The 20,730-nt window shown below is 43.0% G+C and overlaps 1 protein-coding gene across 7 annotated transcripts in view; it reads right to left on the bottom strand.

Moving 5' to 3' along the window:
* The window catches only part of LOC143775376 (A-kinase anchor protein 13-like), a 303,476-nt gene that overhangs the window by 146,748 nt on the left and 135,998 nt on the right, over nucleotides 1–20,730 (bottom strand). For all 7 annotated transcript variants that reach the window (XM_077263431.1, XM_077263432.1, XM_077263437.1 and 4 more), the window contains exons 6-7: nucleotides 15,237–15,429; nucleotides 3,741–6,000 (exon numbers count right to left, since the gene is read on the bottom strand). In XM_077263431.1, the coding sequence (XP_077119546.1) occupies nucleotides 3,741–6,000; nucleotides 15,237–15,429 (2,453 nt within the window). The remainder of the gene's footprint in view (nucleotides 1–3,740; nucleotides 6,001–15,236; nucleotides 15,430–20,730) is intronic.

Here is a 20,730-nt window from a genome sequence, read left to right as displayed (position 1 = left end):
TATGGTGCTGTACATGAGAAAGGGGGGTAACAAATTTACAATGACAGACTGGTACAGAAGGGAGAGGACCCTGCCTTTGCGGATTTACATTGTACGGGATAATGGGGAAGAGAGAGGAGGTCGGGGGTGCTCCAGCTCTGGTGGTGGTGAGGCAGCAGCTCAGGCAGTGGTAAGGCGGCAGAATGGTTATTGCAGGCTGTAGGCTTTCCTGAAGAGATGGGTTTTCAGGTTCCGTCTGAAGGATCCGAGGGTGGTGGGTAAACGGACGTGTTGAAGCATGGAATTCCAGAGGATGGGGGATATTCGGGAGAAATCTTGGAGGCGGTTGTGTGAGGAACGAATAAGTGTAGAAGAGAGTAGAAGGTCTTGGGAGGAATGAAGATTGCATGAGGGAAGATATTGGGAGATTAGTTCAGAGATATAGGGAGGGGACAGGTTGTGGATGGCTTTGTAGATCAGTGTTGATAGTTTGAACTGGATTCGTTGGGGAATTGGGAGCCAGTGGAGGGATTTGCAGAGGGGAGAAACGGGAGTAGCGAGGAAAGAGGTGGATTAGCCGGAAAGCTGAGTTGAGGACAGACTGGAGCGGTGCAAGAGAGTTAGAGGGGAGGCCACAGAGGTGGGTGTTGCAGTAATCGAGGCGGGAGATGATGAGGGCATGCACAAGAGTTTTAGTAGATTGAGGGCTGAGGAAGGGACAGATTCTGGCAATAATTTTGAGTTGGAGGCGACAGGAGGTGAGAAGAGTTTGGACGTGCAGTTTGAAGGACAGGGCAGAGTCGAGATGTGGGAGAGAGCGTGATGACGTTTACCATAATAAATATATCGGGTAGAGGAGATGCGCGAGATGGAGGAAAGATGATGAGTTCGGTTTTGTCTACATTGAGCTTTAGGAAGCGAGAGGTGAAGAAGGAGGATATGGCTGATAGACACTCTGGGATTCTGGACAGAAGAGAGGTGACGTCTGGGCCAGAGAGGTAGATCTGAGCGTCATCAGCATACAGGTGGGTACTGGAAGCCATGGGACTTTAGGAGTTGTCCTAAGCCAAGGGTATAGATGGAAAAAAGTAGGGGCCCCAGGACAGAGCCTTGAGGGACACCAACAGAGAGAGGGCGGGATGAGGTGGGAGTGAGAAACGTAAATGTGCGGTCGGAAAGGTATGAGGCAATCCAGGACAGGGCAAGGTTTTTGGCAGTAGGCAGTGGTCGACTGTCGAAGGCAGAGGAGAGGTCGAGAAGGAGGAGGATGGAGCACTGTCTGTTAGCTTTGGCTGTAAGTCATTAGTAATTTTGGTCAGGGCAGTTTCGGTGGAGTGGTGGGGGCGGAAGCCAGATTGGAGGTTGTCAAGGAGAGAGTTAGATGAGAGGTGGGAGGAAAGTTGAGCATGGACATGCTGCTCAAGGAGTTTTGAAGCAAACGGGAGCAGTGATATGGGGCGATAGCGGGGCATAGCAGTTGGGTCAAGGTTTGTTTTTTTTAAATTGAGAAAGATATCGGAGATCTCTATGTGCGGTCACCCCTCCCCACCTGGACTTGTGGCACATTTGCATAAAAATTAGCTGATGGATTTCTATAAAATGGAGTAATGAACTTATATAACAAAGGTATGAACGTCATCAACATTACAGGGGGTTTACATAACGAAAGTTCATTTGGGGTCTAAAACCTGCACCCCTTAATGAGGACCTGTCACCAGGTCTAAAGAGGCCAGTTCTTGCTCTTATTTTATTCCTGCTGCTCCCCCAAGTACTCTGTTTTTTTGTTTCAACTCTGCCATATGGTTCCAGAGAAATGTTCAATTTTTTTAGTGATAATTTTTTGATCTTTCACTAGTGGACAATGCTCACAGGATTCTCTGGGGATGTGTATTTAGGCTGCTCAGCAGAATCATCTGGTAAGCACCAGCCCTTTGTAAAGACCATAAAAATGTACATTAAATAAAAAGGCACATATTTCTGGATCCATATGTTGGATTTGAAAAAAAAAAAAAAAAAACAACACTCGGGAGCTGGAGAAAAAAATAAGAGCAGTAACTTTAACCAGATGGCTCTGTGCACCTAGAATATCATGTTGTCAGGAGCAGGAGCACGTGTCCTGCTACAGAGGACGATGTGTCGCCAATAACCGACTCTTAAGGAAGCTTAACAATTATCGCATGCATTTTGTTGGAAAGGTATCATAGGTTTGTCTCGAGCCTAGACTTAAAGTTCTCTAGGACCCAAAAACATATTGTGATCCTAGCGTACTAAATGTATACGATTGCCATGGACAGTCGTCAAGTACGATAGATCTGTAAATTTACACGCATCGCTGCACGTAAAAAAACAGAGGCAATTTAATCAAAGTAAAACTACTAATAATAATCATAACAATAATAATCTTCTGATCTTGGACACAAAAGCTCTGTTGCCTAAACTGTTGCAGCAATTCCCAAAGAAGCACCTCGCCCTGACCTGTGGGTAATAACAAGCCTTGTTCAAAAGGAGACGTGTAACCACCTCCCCAATTATCACATAGTTTTGCTGTGACTTGTGTTTGCCCACTGAATGCTGGCAGAAAATCACCAAATACCAGGAGGTAAGAACAGTTAGCGGAACAATTATTTAGCAAAGTAGAGAATGATAAAGACTCCATTGTGCAGCATTCGGCTGGGAAGGTCTAGATAATAACATACAAATTGTACTGTACCAAAACCTGCCGGATAAAGTAACGATAAGGACTAGCGGAGTCAATGGACAGAAATATTAGAATAGGTACCAAATGGATGTTCCTTTTCTCTCTCTTTATTCAATGTTTGTTTGCACTGTATACCTCACGTGTGTGTAAAATTGGCAGTAAACTGGCATCAGACGGGCATGAAGTGTTACTGTACCACTGTCTGCTTTCATATGGGGGATACAAACAATTCTCATATCACCATATAGCCCTAAAGATAAGCAAATATCAATTAGGAAGGAATAGCACGCTCCTGGTGCCTGTGGTATGGAGAAATACTGACATTATAAAAACACAGGTAAAATAAAAATAATCCTAGTAATGGTAATGCGGGTGTTTTACATGAGTAGGACCCATATGTGCTTTTCTATATTGCGCCTTTAAGGATCAGCCGTAAATGAAAGCGCTCACACCGATAGGAGCGGTGCAGATAATGACAGTCTGCAAAACAGTAGTCAGACCAGCCCGGCTACAGGAAAACTAAGAGCTGGCGGCAATTATCTGTGCTCGGTGTCAGCTTTCAGCCGCTCCTATACACGGCAGAAAAATGTCATCTTTTCCACTGCCTGGCCGGAAGCAGACAATACTACAGCCAATTCACTATTTTGGGACACAGCGATGCCAATAATACATTTAATTGTAATATGGAAGAGATTTATAAAGAGTAGCAAAGTGCAGCAAAGTTGTCATACTGGTCTATAGATTTATATAGAGCATGGGCACAGGACACCTTGCCAGCCACCATTACTATAGACTGGCAGTGTGCCTGGTCTGGCACCCACTCACCCTCCAGCATGCACCTTAAGTCAAGCTAAAAGTCCAACTTACTTCTGTGGACTTTCTGAAAGTGTTGGCAAGAAAGTGGTGGAAGAATTGTCTACAGCAAGTGATCAGGTCACTTATTGTTTAGTTACTGGCCACTTGTCGTAGACAACACCAAAGTCTAGATCTGCCATTGGAGACCCCATTTGTGAGTCTGTGCACTAAATGAGAATATAATGGTAAAGAAAATACTGAAAATTACCAGAGACTAGTTCTGTGTCAGATATGCTTGGGCACAGAGTATCCTCCAAGTTCACGGAGATATCCAAGCCGGAGTCCTCTTCTTTTAGGACGTCAAGACCTCCACTTGGATCCTTCAAACAATCCTCCTTAGGCCGGATGCTGGGAGACTGAGAGATTTCATTACTTGGGACGTCTTGAGCTGGTCTGCCCTCAGCCATGCCCACGTCTCCATTAGATGTTAATAATGGGTTCTCTTCATCATCAGATAAGCAATCCACCGCCTGGGAGAAAAGGTCCACGGTTTGCTCCTCGTCTGTACCTAGAGACTTTTCAGAATCGCTGAGGTCGGAGGAGGCAGAATCCTCGGTAGTATCTGAAGAGGACTCGCCATTATGTAAAGTCTCCTCGGCTATAGGATGAAGTGATGCTCTTGGGACTTTTTCCAGCTCGGGGCCATCCTCACCTCCATCATTCTCTAAATCTGACTCCTTTCCAACTTCCTCAGATTCTTCCTTTTCACGTGCATTGTCATTCTCCGTAGGGATCTTGTAATCCACATGATCAGCCAATTGTTCCCTGGGGTCTAATAGTGGTAAAATGACAGTGTCTGCTTCTACAGGTCCAGGGATAATTTCACAGTGCTTCACACCAAGTTCACCATCTTCCTTGCCATTTGCACAGGTAAGCTGTCCGTGATCAGTGCCTGGCTCCTCAGCGGCTGTCACAACAGCCTCCTGCATTTCAGTTCTTGCATCAATGAGAACTGAATCCCTGGCCAATACTTCCTGGTTTTTCAGACAATCGTAATTATTAAACAGAGAGGGAGTGTCAGAGTCTTTGTGTGACTTGCTTTTCGCACATGGCAATGTCTCATCTTCCTGCAGTGACAGGGATGGCCCAGCAGGTGGCAGCATTTCTTGCTTTTCAGGCCTGGAGTTCTGCTGCTGCGCTGCCTCTTTTAGGGCAGACGTTGCTACATGTGGCAGTTCTGTATTACATGGGTCCGAGCCGGGCTCTAAAGACAGGGCGGCCGGTTCTTCCATAATGATTTCTGGTGGAGTAACAGAAATCGCTTTATTTTCTTCACTTTCCATTTCATGCTCTTTAGACATTGGAATGGGCTCCTGAGCTAGTGAAGGCTTGGAAGAAGAATTCACTAGTAATTCAGGATTTTCTATAGTCATGCTGTGAAGAGGAGCAACAGGAACCCCTGTATTCGTGTGTGCTTGGGCGCAGTCACGTGCCCTGAAATCGCTCACCGCAGCTTCTGACAACACTTCCTTTTGAGGTTTTTTCTCTATATTGTCTTGAGTCTGAGTAACAGCTGCATTTTCACGGGAAGTGACTTCCAGCTCCACCAAGCTTGCACGTATTATTGATGCTGTCAGCTGGTCAGCGACTGTCTCCACATCTTTTGCACCATTGTTGCGATGATCGGACCCTACGGCTAGCACCCCATCCACCACAGACAGGACTAGGTCATCAGCAAACTGCTCCAAAGTTCTGTTTTGTGAAGTCGTCTCACTTTTTTCATTTTTAGAGTCACATGTCTCAGTGCAATGTAAAACATTTATCCCTTGGGCACTACGCGAGTGTCCTGCTTCTGAACAAGTGCTTGGCTCTCTCAAGCAGTCCCCAGAATTATTATTACTAGACTGATTGTCTTTACAGACGGACCCTGGAAATACTTCTATAGGGACGGCATCCTGTTCTCGACCTCGCCCAGTGTGACAAACCGTGTCGGTGGTGCCTGAAGCACTAGTACAATAGCCAGACAGTGACTGCCCCATGGTCACATTGATGTCTCGCAGAAGATTAGCAGCGACTTGGAGTGCAGCCTCCGTAAGTGGAGTGTCTCCCTCTGCTCCAGCTAGCATTCCCTCAGCGTGATCACTAAAGGACGAGGCCAAAACAATTCCAGTTGAAGTCATTCCAGTTCCCTCATTTGTGTTTCCAGTGGAGAGGAGACTTTCAGCAGCGGGTACCTCGGTGGAACAGCTCGGTATGTGCTGCTTTGTACCTGACGCACTCTCAGCCTTCACAATGCATTCGGTTCCCACCTCTTCCTCTTTGGGTTCAACATCTTGACTGGAAGTCGCAGGGCCTCCACCCACAGTTTCCACCTCATTGTCAGATTTACCACAAGGCTTGGCATCGTTATCTTCTGCCTGCGACGCTCCAATACTTGCTTGTAAGTCCACAGTGATACCACCATCCTGGCCACATGCAGCGGACGCCTCTTCTAATGTGGGTTCCTGCTGAGATTTTACATCTGCGCCCTGGTAAACAAAAGAGAATACAATTAATCCTTTCATTCACTGGATAAAACCTGTCCCCTCCCCCAACAAAAAAAATAAACAACAATAATCTTATTAAATTACAATATAATGAAGATGTCAAGCTTCTTGGTGTCAGTTCGCTGGCGTGTGGTAAATACACCACGTCCTAACATTGCACATTCTTCAGTGTTACAGATACTAAGGGTACCGTCACACAGTGCCATTTTCATCGCTACGACGGCACGATTCGTGACGTTCTAGCGATATCGTTACGATATCGTTGTGTCTGACACGCTACTGCGATCAGACATCACGCTGAGAATCGTACGTCGTAGCAGATCGTTTGGAACTTTCTTTCGTCGCTTGATCACCCGCTGACATCGCTGGATCGTTGTGTGTGACACCGATCCAGCGATGTGTTCGCTTGTAACCAGGGTAAACATCGGGTAACTAAGCACAGGGCCGCGCTTAGTAACCCGATGTTTACCCTGGTTACCAGCGTAAACGTAAAAAAAACAAACAGTACATACTTACATTCCTGTGTCTGTCCTCCGGCGTCTCAGCTTCTCTGCACTGTGAGCGCCTGCCGGCCGGAAAGCGAGCACAGCGGTGACGTCACCGCTCTGCTTTCCGGCTATGGTGCTTACACAGTGCAGAGAAGCAGAACGCCGGGGAACAGACACCGGAATGTAAGTATGTACTGTTTGTTTTTTTTACGTTTACGCTGGTAACCAGGGTAAACATCGGGTTACTAAGCGCGGCCCTGCGCTTAGTAACCCGATGTTTACCCTGGTTACCCGGGGACTTCGGCATCGCTCCAGCGCTGTGATTGCAACATGTGACCGCAGTCTACGACGCAGGAGCGTTAATCATACGACGCTGCGACGTCACGGATCGTGCCGTCGTAGCGATGAAAATGGCACTGTGTGACGGTACCCTAAGATACAAACTCTGTCATTGTAAGATTTTTGTCAATTCCTTGTCACCTTCTGGTTTACTCCTGCCAGTTTCATTAAAGAGATGTTCTCAAGTCTGAAAGTTACACCCTATCAACAAGATGGGCGATAACCTTCCGATCACTTGGAGTTTGACCACCATTGTAGGGGAGATACAAAAAGAGACAGTTTGGGGTGATATTATGGAGAGATGTAGTGTGTGGGGGTATATTATGGAGAGGGGCTGTGAGGGGAGACACTATGGAGAGGGGCAGTGAAGAGGGTATATTATAGAGAGGGGCAGTGAAGAGGGTATATTATAGAGAGGGGCAGTGAAGAGGGTATATTATAGAGAGGGGCAGTATGGGGGGAGATATTTTGTGCAGAAAGCACAATGAGGGACAGTTGTTTATTCATGTGCGCAGCACAGGAGATATTTCCTCAAAGCTTTAACCCCTTAAGCCCCGAGGGTGGTTTGCACGTTAATGACCGGGCCACTTTTTAAAATTCTGACCACTGTCCCTTTATGAGGTTATAACTCTGGAACGCTTCAACGGATCTTGGCGACTCTGACACTGTTTTCTCGTGAGATATTGTACTTCATGTTAGTGGTAAAATTTATTCGATATAACTTGTGTTTATTTGTGAAAAAAACGGAAATTTGGCAAAAATTTTGAAAATGTCACAATTTTCCAACTTTGAATTTTTATGCCCTTAAATCACAGAGATAAGTCACACAAAATACTTAATAAGTAACATTTCCCACATGCCTACTTTACATCAGCACAATTTTGGAACCAACATTTTTTTTTGTTAGGGAGTTATAAGGGTTAAAAGTTGACCAGCAATTTCTCATTTTTACAACACCATTTTTTTTTTTTAGGGACCACATTTCATTTGAAGTCATGTTGAGGGGTCTATATGATAGAAAATACCCAAGTGTGACACCATTCTAAAAACTGCACCCCTCAAGGTGCTCAAAACCACATTCAAGAAGTTTATTAACCCTTCAGGTGTATCACAGGAATTTTTGGAATGTTTAAATAAAAATGAACATTTAACTTTTTTTCACACAATTTACTTCAGCTCCAATTTGTTTTATTTTACCAAGAGTAACAGGAGAAAATGGACCCCAAAAGATGTTGTACAATTTGTCCTGAGTACGCCGATACCCCATATGTGGGGGTAAACCACTTTTTGGGCACATGACAGAGCTTGGAAGCGAAGGAGTGCCATTTGACTTTTCAATGCAAAATCTGATGTGCTTCACAGAAGTTTATAATGCAGAGCCGCAAAAATACAAAATCATATTTTTTCACAAAAATGATCCTTTCGCCCCCAATTTTTTATTTTCCCAAGGGTAAGAGAAGAAATTGGACCCCAAAAGTTGTTGTACAATTTGTCCTGAGAACGCTGATACCCCATATGTGGGGGTAAACCACTGTTTGGGCGCATGGGAGATCTCGGAAGGAAAGGAGCGCCATTTGACTTTTCAATGCAAAATTGACTGGAATTGAGATGGGACGCCATGTTGCGTTTGGAGAGCCCCTGATGTGCCTAAACAGTGGAAACCCCCCACAAGTGACACCATTTTGGAAAGTAGATCCCCTAAGGAACTTATCTTGATGTGTTTTGAGAGCTTTAAACCCCCAAGTGTTTCACTACAGTTTATAACGCAGAGCCGTGAAAATAAAAATTCTTTTTTCAGAAAAATGATTTTTTAGCCCCCAGTTTTGTATTTTCACAAGGGTAACAGGATAAATTGGACACCAAAAGTTGTTGTCCAATTTGTCCTGAGTACGCTGATACCCCATATGTGGGGGGGAACCACTGTTTGGGCGCATGGCAGAGCTCGGAAGGGAAGGAGCGCCATTTGGAATGCAGACTTAGATGGATTGGTCTGCAGGCGTCACGTTGCATTTGCAGAGCCCCTGATGTACCCAAACAATACAACCCCCCCACAAGTGACCTCATATTGGAAACTAGACCTCCCGAGGAACTTATCCAGATGTGTTGTGAGAACTTTGAACCCCCAAGTGTTTCACTACAGTTTACAACACAGTGCCGTGAAAATAAAAAATCCTTTTTTTCCCACAAAAATGATTTTTAGCTCCTCCAAATTTTAATTTTCCCAGAGATAACAAGAGAACTTGGACACCAAAAGTTGTTGTACAATTTGTCCCGAGTACGCTGATGCCCCATATGTTGGGGTAAACCCCTGTTTGGGCGCACGGGAGAGCTCGGAAGGGAAGGAGCACTGTTTTACTTTTTCAACGCAGAATTGTCTGGAATTGAGATCGGACGCCATGTCGCGTTAGGAGAGCCCCTGTTGTGCCTGAACAGTGGAAACTCCCCAATTCTACCTGAAACTAATCCAAACACACCCCTAACCCTAATCCCAACTGTAACCCTAACCACACCCCTAACCCTGACACACCCCAAATTCTAATCCCAACCCTAATCCCAACCGTAAATGTAATCCAAACCCTAACCCTAACTTTAGCCCCAACCCTAACTTTAGCTCCAACCCTAGCCCCAGCCCTAACCCTAGCCCTAACCCTAGCCCTAACCCTAGCCCTAATGGGAAAATGGAAATAAATATTTTTTTAATTTTATTATTTTTCCCTAACTAAGGGGGTGATGAAGGGGGGTTTGATTTACTTTTATAGCGTTTTTTATATCGGATTTTTATGATTGGCAGCTGTCACACACTAAAAGACGCTTTTTATAGCAAAAAAGTTTTTGCGTCTCCACATTTTGAGACCTATAATTTTTCCGTATTTTGATCCACAGAGTCATGTGAGGTCTTGTTTTTTGCGGTACGAGTTGATGTTTTTATTGGTAACATTTTCGGACATGTGACAGTTTTTGATCACTTTTTATTCCGATTTTTGTGAGGCAGAATGACCAAAAACCAGCTATTCATGAATTTCTTTTGGGGGAGGCATTTATACCGTTCCACGTTTGGTAAAATTGATAAAGCAGTTTTATTCTTCTGGTCAGTACGATTACAGCGATATCTCATTTATATCATTTTTTTATGTTTTGGCGCTTTTATACGATAAAAGCTATTTTGTAGAAAAAATAATAATTTTGGCATCGCTTTATTCTGAGGACTATAACTTTTTTATTTTTTTGGTTATGATGCTATATGGAGGTTCGTTTTTTGCGGGACAAGATGACGTTTTCAGCGGTACCATGGTTATTTATATCCGTTTTTTTGATCGCGTGTTATTTCACTTTTTGTTCGGCGGTATGATAAAGCGTTGTTTTTTGGCTCGTTTTTTTTTTTTTTTTCCTTGCGGTGTTCACTGAAGGGGTTAACTAGTGGGACAGTTTTATAGGTTGGGTCGTTACGGACGCGGCGATACTAAATATGTGTACTTTTATTGTTTTGGGTTTTTTTAGATAAAGAAATGTATTTATGGGAATAATATTTTTTTTTTTCTTTATTTAGGATTTTTTTTTTTTTTTTTTTTTTTTTTTTTTTTTACACACACACGTGGAAATTTTTATTTTAACTTTTTTACTTTGTCCCAGGGGGGAACATCACAGATCGCCGATCTGATAGTTTGCACAGTACTCTATCAGAACGGCGATCTCACTCATATCGCCGCAGGCTTACCAGCGCCTACACGGCACCCGGAAGTACTCCCTGCAGGACCCGGATGCAGCCCCGCGGCCATTTTGTATCCGGGGCCTGCAGGGAGGAGACGCTCGGTACAAGGTGAGTACATTCCCTTGTACCGATAGTCTCAGGGAAGCCCGCAGGGAGCCCCCTCCCTGCGCGATGCTTCCCTGTACCGCCGGTACACCGCAATCATGTTTGATCGCGGTGTGCCGGGGGTTAATGTGCCGGGGGCGGTCCGTGACCGCTCCTGGCACACAGAGCCGGATGTCAGCTGCGATAGGCAGCTGACACCCGGCCGCGCTCCCCCCGTGAGCGCGGCCGATCGCTATGACGTACTATCCCTTCACTGGGAATTAAGTCCCAGGTCACCTTGACGGGATAGTACTTCATATGGGATTAAGGGGTTAAAAATCCTCAAAACGTAACAGATTTGAGATTATGAGGAGGATTTTGTGAGTTTCTGATCCAAAAACTCAGTTTAAATTATCATAACGTGTTTTCACATTTGTGTAGCAAAAACACTCCAAATCCGCCTCAAATACTCAAAATTTGGTTCTGGTGATTTATTAACCCCTTTACCCCCAAGGGTGGTCTGCACATTAATGACCAGGCCAATTTTTACATTTCTGACCACTGTCCCTTTATGAGGTTATAACTCTGGAACGCTTCAACGGCTCCCAGTGATTCTCACATTGTTTTCTTGAGACATATTGTACTTCATGATAGTGGTAAAATATCTTTGATAGTACCTGCGTTTATTTGTGAAAAAAACAGAAATTTGGAGACAATTTTGAAAATTTTCGCAATTTTCCAAATTTGAATTTTTATACCCTTAAATCACAGAGATGTGTCGCACAAAATACTTAATAAGTAACATTTCCCACATGTCTACTTTACATCAGCACAATTTTGGAATCAAATTTTTTTTTGTTAGGGAGTTAAGGGTTAAAAGTTGACCAGCAATTTCTCATTTTTACACCATTTGTTTTTTAGGGACCACGTCACATTTGAAGTCATTTTGAGGGGTCTATATGATAGAAAATACCCAAGTGTGACACCATTCTAAATACTGCACCCCTCAAGGTGCTCAAAACCACATTCAAGAAATTTATTAACCCTTCAAGTGTTTCACAGGAATTTTTGGCAATGTTTTAAAAAAAAAATGAACATTTAAGGGCAACAGGAGAAAATGGACCCCAAAAGTTGTTGTACAATTTGTCCCGAGTATGCTGATACCCTATATGTGGGGGTAAACCACTGTTTGGGCACATGGCAGAGCTCGGAAGGGAAGGAACGCCGTTTGACTTTTCAATGCAAAATTGGCTGGAATTGAGATGGGATGCCATGTTGCGTTTGGAGAGCCCCTGATGTGCCTAAACATTGAAACCCCCCACAAGTGACACCTTTTTGGAACGTAGACCCCCAAAGGATCTTATCTAGATGTGTTGTGAGAGCTTTTAACCCCCAAGTGTTTCACTACAGTTAACGCAGGGCCGTGAAAATAAAAAATCATATTTTTTTTTCCACAAAAATTATCTTTAACACCCAGTTTTGTATTTTCCCAAAGGTAACAGGAGAAATTGGTCCCCAAAAGTTGTTGTCCAAATTGTCCCGAGTACGCCGATACCCCATATGTGGGGGGAACCACCGTTTGGGCGCATGGCAGAGCTCAGAAGGGAAGGAGCGCCATTTGGAATGCAGACTAAAATGGAGCACTGTTTTACTTTTTCAACGCAGAATTGGCTGGAATTAAGATCGGATGCCATGTCGCGTTTGGAGAGCCCTGATGTGCCTAAAGAGTGGAAACCCCCAATTCTAACTGAAACCCTAATCTAAACACACCCCTAACCCCAACCACACCCCTAACCCCAACCACACCTTTAACTCCAACACACCCCAAACCCTAATCCCAACCATAACCCTAACCACACCCCTAACCCTAATCCCAACCGTAAATGTAATCCAAACCCTAACCCTAGCCCCAACCCTAGGGGAGTTTGAGTTACTTTTATAGTGGGTTTATATGACTGGCAGCTGTCACACACTAAAAGACGCTTTTTATTGCAAAAAATATTTTTTTGCATTACCACATTTTGAGAGCTATAATTTTTCCATATTTTGGTCCACAGAGTCATATGAGGTCTTGTTTTTTGCGGGACGAGTTGACGTTTTTATTGGTAGCATTTTCGGGCACGTGACATTTTTTAATCGCTTTTTATTCCAATATTTGTGAGGCAGTATGACCAAAAACCAGCTATTCATGAATTTCTTTTGGGGGGGGAAGGCGTTTATACCATTCCGCGTTTGGTAAAATGGATAAAGCAGTTTTATTCTTCGGTTCAGTACGATTACATCGATACCTCACTTAGATTTTTTTTATGTTTTGGCGCTTTTATAAAAACTATTTTATAGAAAAAATAATTATTTTTGCATCGTTTTATTCTGAGGACTATAACTTTTTTATTTTTTCACTGATGACGCTGTATGGCGGCTGGTGTTTTGAGGGACAAGATGACATTTTCAGTGGTACCATGGTTATTTATATCTGTCTTTTTGATCGCGTGCTATTCCCACTTTTTGTTTGGCGGTATGATAATAAAGGGTTGTTTTTTGCCTTTTTTTACGGTGTTCACTGAGGGGGTTAACTAGTGGGACAGTTTTATCGGTTGGGTCGTTAAGGACGCGGCGATACTAAATATGTGTACTTTTATTGTTTCTTTTATTATTTAAAGGAATGTATTTATGGGACCAATATATATATTTTTTTCTTTATTTAGAAATTATTTTTTTTTCACACATCTGAATATATATATATTTTTTTACTTTATAACATTGCCCCAGGGGGGGCATCATGTTATAGTGACAGATCGATGATCTGACACACTGCAGAGCACTGTGTCAGATCAACGATCTGACATGCAGGGCTGCAAGCTTACAGCCGCCTGCTCTGAGCAGGCACTTGGTAAGCCACCTCCCTGCAGGACCCGGATGCAGCCCCGCGGCCATTTTGGATCCGTGGCCTGCAGGGAGAAGACAAGGTGAGCACATCGCCTTGTACAGAGGGTCTCAGGGAAGCCCGCAGGGAGCCCCCCTCCCTGCACGATGCTTCTCTATGCCCCAGGAACACTGCGATCATGTTTGATCGCAGTGTGCCGGGGGTTAATGTGCCAGGGGCGGTCCGTGACCGCTCCTGGCACATAGTGCCGGATGTCAGCTGCGATAGTCAGCGCGTGAGCGCGGCCGATCGCTATGACGTACTATCCCGTCGAGGGTCAGATAGGCCTAGGTCACCTCAACGGGATAGTACGTCTAAAGTCAGAGAGGGGTTAATGTACCAACGGTGGTTCTGGTGATGTATTCATGTAAATACCCCTTTAAATTATTTTGCGGCCCTTGGGATTGGTTCAGTATGGCAATGTGACTCTTGGACAAAAAAAAATGTTGTTGTGCATCCCTGCATTAGAATGAATGAAGTGGCAAAGACCAACCATCACTTCAATGAATTCTCATGATCGCTGTGGACCATAGGTGTCGGATGCCCAGAGTTCGGAAAGTTATCCTCTTTCCTGTGGATATGGAATTATTTCCAAACTTGAGAACACCCATTTAAATGGGATATAGGGAGTAACTGCAATCCTGCCTGGGATGTGAGATGTCGGGATCAGTTAGGCCATTGGTTTTATTTTCCTTAGTATACACGATGAACCGTTTCCTACTTTTAATACAGCATGTATAACTCTCTTACAAAATCAGTGGCACACAGCCCGTTCGGATGTCTCCGATATGCCACTCACCTTGGCCAGGTCAAATTTAACGGTCATAATATCCTATGCACTTCTACCAAACAGAGGCAGGCTGTCTATTTTCAGTCTCAACGTGCTGCTCTTTCCCTTATACTTTACACTGCAGCGCTGTTTGTTCACATTGACCGAATTGTATAAGAACAAGCTTGCCAACAACTCTGTATGCATGGAGCCCTGGTTTTCACTACAACAAGGCCAGAATAATGATGTATATATATATGGTGATTCCATTCATTTACAGCACTATACTGGAATGGGCAGGGAGACCCTACTCCTGCATTTGCCAGCGGATGTTGGTTGGGTAGTATTAGTAGATAGTCTAAATCCTGTTGATATCACATGCATCAGAAAAAAATACCAATCTGGGTCATTAACACCTTAAATGAAGCAGTCAATTGAGATTGTGGTAATTAAAACTCTAGCCATAGTGGCACTGGCGGACACAGATAGAAAAGGGCCCCTGTGCAAGAACAATATATAGGTCCTTTGCAGCCCAAGAGCTCCTAAAAATGCAAAATTGCACTTGCTTTGGAGGTTGAAATGAGCTCCCTTGCCCCTTGGGCCCCTGTGCAGCAGCACAGGTTGCACCAATGATATGTCCGCCCCTGCATAGTGGTATCACACGCTGGAATGGCAGCAAACCTACCAGTGGGTTAGGTGGGCTAATAAAGGCTTCCAGGCTTGCCACGTCTTTTTTTAAAATTGCAGCAAGTCCATTCTTTCAATTCAATTGCATGCATAAAAACGCATGAGAAGTGCATCAAAAAATGTAGGCAGCATTTTTACTGCAAATACTCTTTTTTCATGTGGAAAAAATGCTACAAAAAGCACTATGTGAACATACCCTTATAGTTCGCATATACTTACCGGACATTGAGTATGACCTTGGATGTAATTATTGAGGTCATTAATATTGGTCTCCATGTTTTCTTGTGCCTCCTCTTGGGATTTCTTGGTCAACGTGAAAACATTTAGTCCACAATGGTGTTTAATCCAAAAATCACCAGAATGTTCAACATGAGACGTTTCAATACCAAGGTCTATTTTTGCAGGATCCACTCTAAAAGGTGAGAAATAATAAGGCCAAATTAATATTTAACTGTATTGGACACCATAATATATATTAAAAGGAAGGAAAGAAAAAACAAAACAATAATGATGTTTTGACAGAGGTTTCCCAGGTCCCCAGCTGCTCTCTCCTTCCTACTCCAATGAAAATGTCCTGGCATGGACATGTGACCGCTGCAACAGGGAGGAGAGACCGGCGAGAGACCCCAAAAGGATCAGAACATGAGGGATTGGTGTGGTAAGGCCGCTTTTGTTACTTCTATAATATTGCATGTATTTTACATAACTTCTCTTCGGTGACGAACCCCTTTAAAAATGGAGAAAATGTTCCTTTGTAATGCAGAGCATTGGAGGCTTCACTTACATGGGGTCTTACAGCAAAACATACACTTGTATTTTCCATGTCGATTGTCCCTTTCCCATACACATCCATTGAGATCAGTGGGGTACGGTAGTTTGGCAGCTATAACTCTTACTACGCAGTTACATAAATGTTATGGGTTCACAGGACTATGATTATATCGTTCAACTTTTTTGTATTAAGTCGTCAAGAAGAACCAATTCTCCCCATAGCAGTTACTGGCTGGTAATAATACTATTGCGCTGACATGTCATGAACGCACAATAAATGATCCTGATATTAAACAATCTTATCTTCATTAGAATGACACTTCCTTCTGTTTCGTTGATTTAAGAACAGAAGTGTGTTCGCGCCAGAGACAATCACATCCCAGCAAGCCAAAACCTAAGACGCTTAATCAGTATTTTGAAAAGCCAACACAGGTCACTCCCATAGCAACTCTTCTCGCCCCCTCCCGAAGGCTCAGACATACTAAGCAGCTATGGAAACAGGTAAGAAAACAAAGGCTGGAGAACATTGGGTCCATCCTGTGCATTTTTTATTCATTCAGTATAATTTCACAAAGTTCAGCAAGAAATTCCATTGATCAGCAAATACAAGGTAAAAGACAGCCTGTATTATTCGATAAGGAGAGGTACACCTTCACATTATAAAATATGTACACATCGATAATCACATGTAAAGGAGTCACTTTCCTCACCTAACACAAGATGTATTTTATCTTGTATTTGCTGACCAATGTACCTTTATATGTTATTTGGATAATGACATTGATTTTGGTATTTTAACCGTTTACTAAAACATATTCAAGATCCAGTTATATAATCAATATGGGTGTAAAGTGCAGCCTCAACTTTAATTCGAGGATATTCACATTCTAATTAGAGTAAGGGTTTAGGAATTACAGCTTCAATATGCAGCTGCCTCTTTTTTCAAGGGACCAAAAGTAATCGGACAATTATCTCAAAAGGTCTTTAATGGGCTGTATGGACTATTCCATCATTAATTAAGCTGGTAAAAAGTCTAGAGCTGATCCAAGGTGTGACATTTGCATTTTGCTGTGAACCCACAACATGCGGTGAAAGGAGTTCTCAATGGAAGAGAAAACGACCATCAATATGGCTGAAAACAGAAAAATATCCCTAAAAGAGATAGCAGAAATGTCTGAAGTGACCAAATAAACTGATTGGTACTGCAAAAAATAAATAAATCACACTGGTGAGCATGGGAACTCAAAAAGGCCTGGACATCCAGAGGTGATAATGGTGGATGATCACAGAATCCTTTCCATGATGAAGAAAAAACCCCTTCAGAGTCCCTAGTCTGAATCTACGCCTGCTTCAGCAGGCCACGTCCCCAGCGGCCAAAGGCCGGTTTCACACTAGCGTTTGTGTACGCAGCATAGGGCTGCGTACTTCTTACCTTCAGCTCTGCATATATCCGCATCCGTCCTGCGTACTTATCTTTAACATTGTTTACACAGGGACATGCGTGCTCATGCGTTGCATGCGGTTGCATCCTTGTGTGGCGTTTTGACGTGCCCACCGAACGCAACATGTTGCATTAGGCAGGCATGTTAAAACGCTTCACGGGGACGCATCCGCATACAATGCATGGCCACACATGTCCCAGCGTACAAAACGTTAAAGATAGGTACGCAGGACGCATGTGGATATATGCGGATCTGAAGGTAAGAAGTACGCAGCCCTGTACTGCGTACACAAACGCTAGTGTGAAACCGGCCTAAATAAGGACAAGATAGACGGATTGTAAAGTTTCGGTCTTCTCTTTAGAACGGTAACATAGCACGTTAAGTGCAATGTAGGGGAAAAAAAGCATAGGCAATGCCTAAGACCTCATTCAGATGTCAGTGTTTTTTACATAGGAGAGAAATGGACTGAATTTCAAAATTGATTTTCATCAGATTTTCATCAGAGTTTGGGTAGGGTTTTATCAGTTTCAATGCTGATAGAAAAAAAAAGTTGCTCCACCTCCTGTCACTAAAAAACGGACAGGATATACATGGCATCCGAATGCTGTCAGATTTTTTCACAGACCCAAAGACTTACATTGTTGATTTTGACTCGAAAATTGGATCAATATCAGATATGTCTCCATGATTCTGCACAGACCACAAGGTCCAAAGAAAAAAATCTGACATGTGAACAGCCTCCCCCGAAAGAAGGCACTGCGCCGAAACGCGCGTTGGGGCAGGTGGCACAACAGTCTTGCAGGTAACCTAGGCACTGATGTACTCTTTCCTTCTTATGTTTCTGCTCGGCACATCTATTCCAATTTTGGCACACAGCCCCTTTGGACTTCTCTGCTTTTCTGTGTACCCATGTGCTTGGATACAAGTAACATCTATATTTTATCTATGGGTACACTTTACTGCACTATGCACATGCACTTTAGAGCAAATTTGTACTTCTATATTTGTTTACATTGCCTGTTGATCTGCCTGTTTATTACTGTAGTTCCATCCTTTTGGCTCACCACTGTTAATTCCCTATTTACTTAAATCTACATGTTTTTATTGTTGTTTTCAATAAAGTTTCAGATTTTTAGTACCTGGCACCTTTTTGTGCTTTTTATTTGATATGATTTCCATGGAAATGGGCTTGTCTACTAGAATTCTTAAAGGGAACCTGTCAGTAGGATTATGCTGAGTAACCTACAGTCAGTGTCAGGTTGTTGCTGTTATACTGATTAAATTGATACCTTGGTTGCTGAAATCAGTCATGTGGTTATTGTTTAATCTTTATTTTCAGTTTTCAGTTAAGGAGATTCTTGTGCGTCAGGATGGACCTGTGGGTGGGGGGGGGGGGTCTTTATGTGGTGCTCTGCTTAGCTATACATAGTGATGGCTTATGACAGGTCATTGATCCCTCAGTTACCTGCCCCCTATTTTACATACTGAATATGTATTGGAAAAAAAAAATTAAAAAATCACATTTAGCAGGTAGATGGCGCATCCACTGCAGCATGATCACATGTATAATGTGCATTTAATTATTTTATTTACAGATCTAAATTTATTTTGGAAAAAAGAAAATCTTTCAAAATGATGCCGGCCGTACCTGCGCGATCCAATAGATGCTACTGCGCAGGCGCCGCCATCTCAATGGAGACCATTTTTTTTATGCCTCCAGCAAGCTGGAACCGGAGGCGCCTGCATAGCAGCATCTATCGGATTGCCAATAGATGTTACTGCGCAGATGCATCCGGCACCATTTTGAGAGAATTTTTTTAGTTTTTTCTGAATAAATTTATATCAGCAAATAAAATAATTAAATGCATATTATTCATGCGATCATGCTGCAGCGCAGGTGCCGTCTCCCTGCTAAATGCGATTTGTTTTTTCAATACATATTATATTCAGTATGTAAAAGGGGGGGCAGGTCACTGAGGGATCCTGCTGACAGGTTCTCTTTAAGGTGCAGATGCCAGTGTTAGAGGGCCTTATATAACTATAATTTGATGGCTGATAGGCAGGGTGGATAAAAATCAATGTTTTTTTAAAAAAATCAAAAAAATCGGATTTTTTTGATTTAAATCGGATTTTTTTGATTTAAATCGGATTTTTTTCAATAAACTGCTTTTTGAGGAAAATATTTTACCATCCAAAGGTTCTTCCATCATGAGATAAAGCTGAGTTGTTTAACTCAGTAGAATAAAGGCTGTATATGTGTAACATTCACAATGCCATGCTCTTCCAGAGGTTTCTGTAGGATGCTGACTATCCAACAAGTTTGGGCATGTCAACTGAATGGAAAAAGAAACTAAACCAAAAATGAAACCAAGCTAGAAGTGTGGAATTAAAGGGGCAGTATGAACAAAATGTGGAGGCTATTAATAGTTTATACAATTAAGACATGCTGCTTTTAAACACCTACCTATTGCCATATAGTAAAACAAAAAAGATTTTTACTTACTTTGGGGTCCCCCCCTCACCCTGGCGTTAGATCGTTGCCCCTAGTTTTGTCCGTGTAACTATGGGCGCACATGCGCACTGCTCTCACTTCTCATTTTAATCGTGATTTATATTAAAAAAAACCTTTTGATTTAAATCAGTGATTTAAATCATGATTAAAATCATGATTTAAATCGATCCGATTTAAATAGAAAAAAATCTTTTGATTTAAATCGTGATTTAAATCATGATTTAAATCGGCGTGATTTAAATCAATCCACCCTGCTGATAGGTGGGTTATTAGATTTATCTCCATGACTCCTTAAAGGGTGACTTGTAGGGTCTCTACTTCCAACAGGTGGCGCTATAGAGTTCAAGTCCTCTTTATCTCTGAAGAGGCAATTTGCATAATAGATTTATCAAGGCATGTGATAGATCCCGGCCAATACCTGCCCTAAGAATTCCTTCCTGGTATTTAAATCTCACCCTGAAAGCATTAAATAAAAAGCCCTTCGAACCACTAAAGGGATTACCAGTCAAGACACTCACTTTAAAAACTGTGACAATGGTGGCTTTAACGTTAACCCGTAGAATCAGCGACATACAGGTGTTGTCGGTTAACCACCCATTTATGCAGATTGAAGAGGGTAGAACTGTCTTAAGACCAGACCCCGCCTATCTCCCAAACGTGGCCACCATATTCCATAGAAGCCAGAAAATTGTTCTCCACTCCTATTTTGATAATCCTAAAAATGCAGAGGAGCAGAACCTTCACACTCTAGACGTTAGACGGGTTCTGGTAGAGTACTTGTGACGCAACAGTGGAGAAAGAGTGACGCCGTGTTTGTTTCCTACCGGGGGTTAGGAAAGGCCTTAAGGTAACAAGGGATACCCTAGCTAGATGGATAAGGGGGGCCATTAGGTTAGCCCACTTCTCTAGTAATAGGTCAGTTCCACAGAACCTGAAGGCTCATTCTACCAGGGCCATGGAGACCTCCTGGGCAGAGAAGGCAGAAGTG

This window comes from Ranitomeya variabilis, chromosome 5, assembly GCF_051348905.1.
Source record: "Ranitomeya variabilis isolate aRanVar5 chromosome 5, aRanVar5.hap1, whole genome shotgun sequence".
NCBI lineage: Eukaryota > Metazoa > Chordata > Amphibia > Anura > Dendrobatidae > Ranitomeya > Ranitomeya variabilis.
Note: the sequence above shows the minus strand (reverse complement) of the source record. Positions and strands in the feature narration are given on the sequence as shown.